Source organism: Puma concolor, chromosome D1, assembly GCF_028749965.1.
Source record: "Puma concolor isolate L17-30 chromosome D1, mPumCon1.1.hap2, whole genome shotgun sequence".
Taxonomy (NCBI): Eukaryota; Metazoa; Chordata; class Mammalia; order Carnivora; family Felidae; genus Puma; species Puma concolor.
Window position 1 is genome coordinate 51,111,294 of NC_141676.1, and position 1,953 is coordinate 51,113,246.

The 1,953-nt window shown below is 37.8% G+C and overlaps 1 protein-coding gene across 1 annotated transcript; it reads left to right on the top strand.

Annotated features, from left to right (window-relative positions):
* Positions 1–480: 480 nt before the first annotated feature.
* Positions 481–1,546, top strand: LOC147576674 (olfactory receptor 10A3-like). Its single transcript, XM_086679402.1, has one exon. It carries the CDS (start codon positions 602–604, stop codon positions 1,544–1,546), a length of 945 nt encoding a protein of 314 aa, XP_086535528.1. The 5' UTR covers positions 481–601.
* The last annotated feature ends 407 nt before the right edge of the window (positions 1,547–1,953 follow it).

Consider the following 1,953-nt stretch of genomic DNA (forward strand, 5'->3'; position numbering starts at 1 on the left):
CATAAGTACAAGTCCCTTTCTGTGTTCCTGTAGAGATTACATATTTAACCAAGCCATTAACAGGCATTTTGAACATGATAAATATTTATGATAAGTAAAAATCAACTCTGCTGTAACTTTGAATATTTATGTTGTTATCAAAACTTATGTGGGTATCTTTTTCTCTTTTTCTACTTTTAATACTTTATTTTTTGTAGTTTTAAAATTTCTACAGGTATAAAACTGAGAAAACCAGATGATTCTCTAGCAATGTCATGGAACCTAAGTCATAAAATATCTATGTTTGTTTTAAGACTTTTTAATTTTCAAACTATGTATTGTGCAAGTTACATAAGAATTTTAATGTTATTTTGTACTTTTCAGACAAGACTTCTGAGCCAGTATTCTTCACTTCTTCCTTTTTATTTTAAAAGCTTATTAATCCAAGTAATTGGCCATTTCCAAAATTGCCAAACTGAATTTAGTCAGGATGTGTTCCTTTTTATGTCTTCTGTCGAGAGTATCTGGGGTGAATTTCAGACACAGATTCTTAGCTTTTGGACCGTGACTTCATAATTTATATACATACGTCCACAAAAATAATATACTCTCCACCACTGAAATGAAAAGGCAAAATCAAAGCTCTGTGGTTGAATTCATCCTCTTGGGCTTTTCTAACTTTCCTGAACTCCAAGAGCAGCTCTTTGGGGTTTTCTTGGTTGTTTACCTTGGGACTCTGATGGGAAATGCCATCATTATAGTCATCATCTCCCTGGAACAGAGCCTCCACGTTCCCATGTACCTGTTCCTGCAGAACCTGTCTGTGGTGGATGTGAGTTTCAGTGCAGTCATTATGCCTGAAATGCTGGTGGTCCTCTCCACTGAGAAAACGTCAATTTCATTGGTGAGCTGTTTTGCACAGATGTATTTTATTCTTCTTTTTGGTGGGACTGAATGTTTTCTCCTGGGGGCGATGGCTTATGACCGATTTGCTGCAATCTGCCATCCCCTGAGCTACCCAATGATTATGAACAAAAGGGTTTTCATGAAATTAGTAATGTTCTCATGGGTCTCAGGGATCATGGTGGCTACTGTGCAGACCACATGGGTTTTCAGTTTTCCTTTCTGTGGCCCCAATGAAATCAATCACATCTCTTGTGAAACCCCAGCAGTGCTAGAACTTGCATGCGCAGACACCTTTCTGTTTGAAATCTATGCACTCACTGGCACCATTTTGATTGTCATGGTCCCCTTTGTGTTGATTCTCTTGTCTTATATTCGGATTCTCTTTGCCATCCTGAAGATGCCATCGGCCACCGGGAGGCAAAAGGCCTTTTCCACCTGTGCCTCCCATCTCACGTCTGTGACCCTCTTCTATGGCACAGCCAATATGACTTATATCCAACCCAAATCTGGCTACTCCCCAGAAACAAAGAAGGTGATGTCATTGTCCTACTCACTTCTTACACCTCTGTTGAATCCACTGATCTACAGCTTGAGAAACAGCGAGATGAAAAGAGCTTTGATGAAATTGTGGCGAAAAAAGGTGGCTTCACATGCATTTTGACTATGTTGAGAAGCTATGTGCTATTTGGTCACTGCCTGAACTCTATTTAAATTTAATAAATGGCCAAACTTTCTATATTCCTCAGTATGAACATGTCTAATTTGTTATTTTTCCAGGTTCAATAATAGGGATCCCTATTTTTGATAGTGTACTGTTGTCATTCATTTTTCATATAATATATAATACAACAGTTCATCTTTCCTCTAGTATGATCTAGGCCATTACTGGATCGTGTCATTAAAATGAAGCTTCAATAAACACCTTGTTCCCTACATTCATATGTAGTGATGCTTTATTTCTGATACATTCTTCACAGTGATTCTGATGGGATGAAGCGTATGCATCACATTAACATGATAGTAACATTCTTTATAAACCTGTTAGTCAATTATTGCTCAGACACAAGG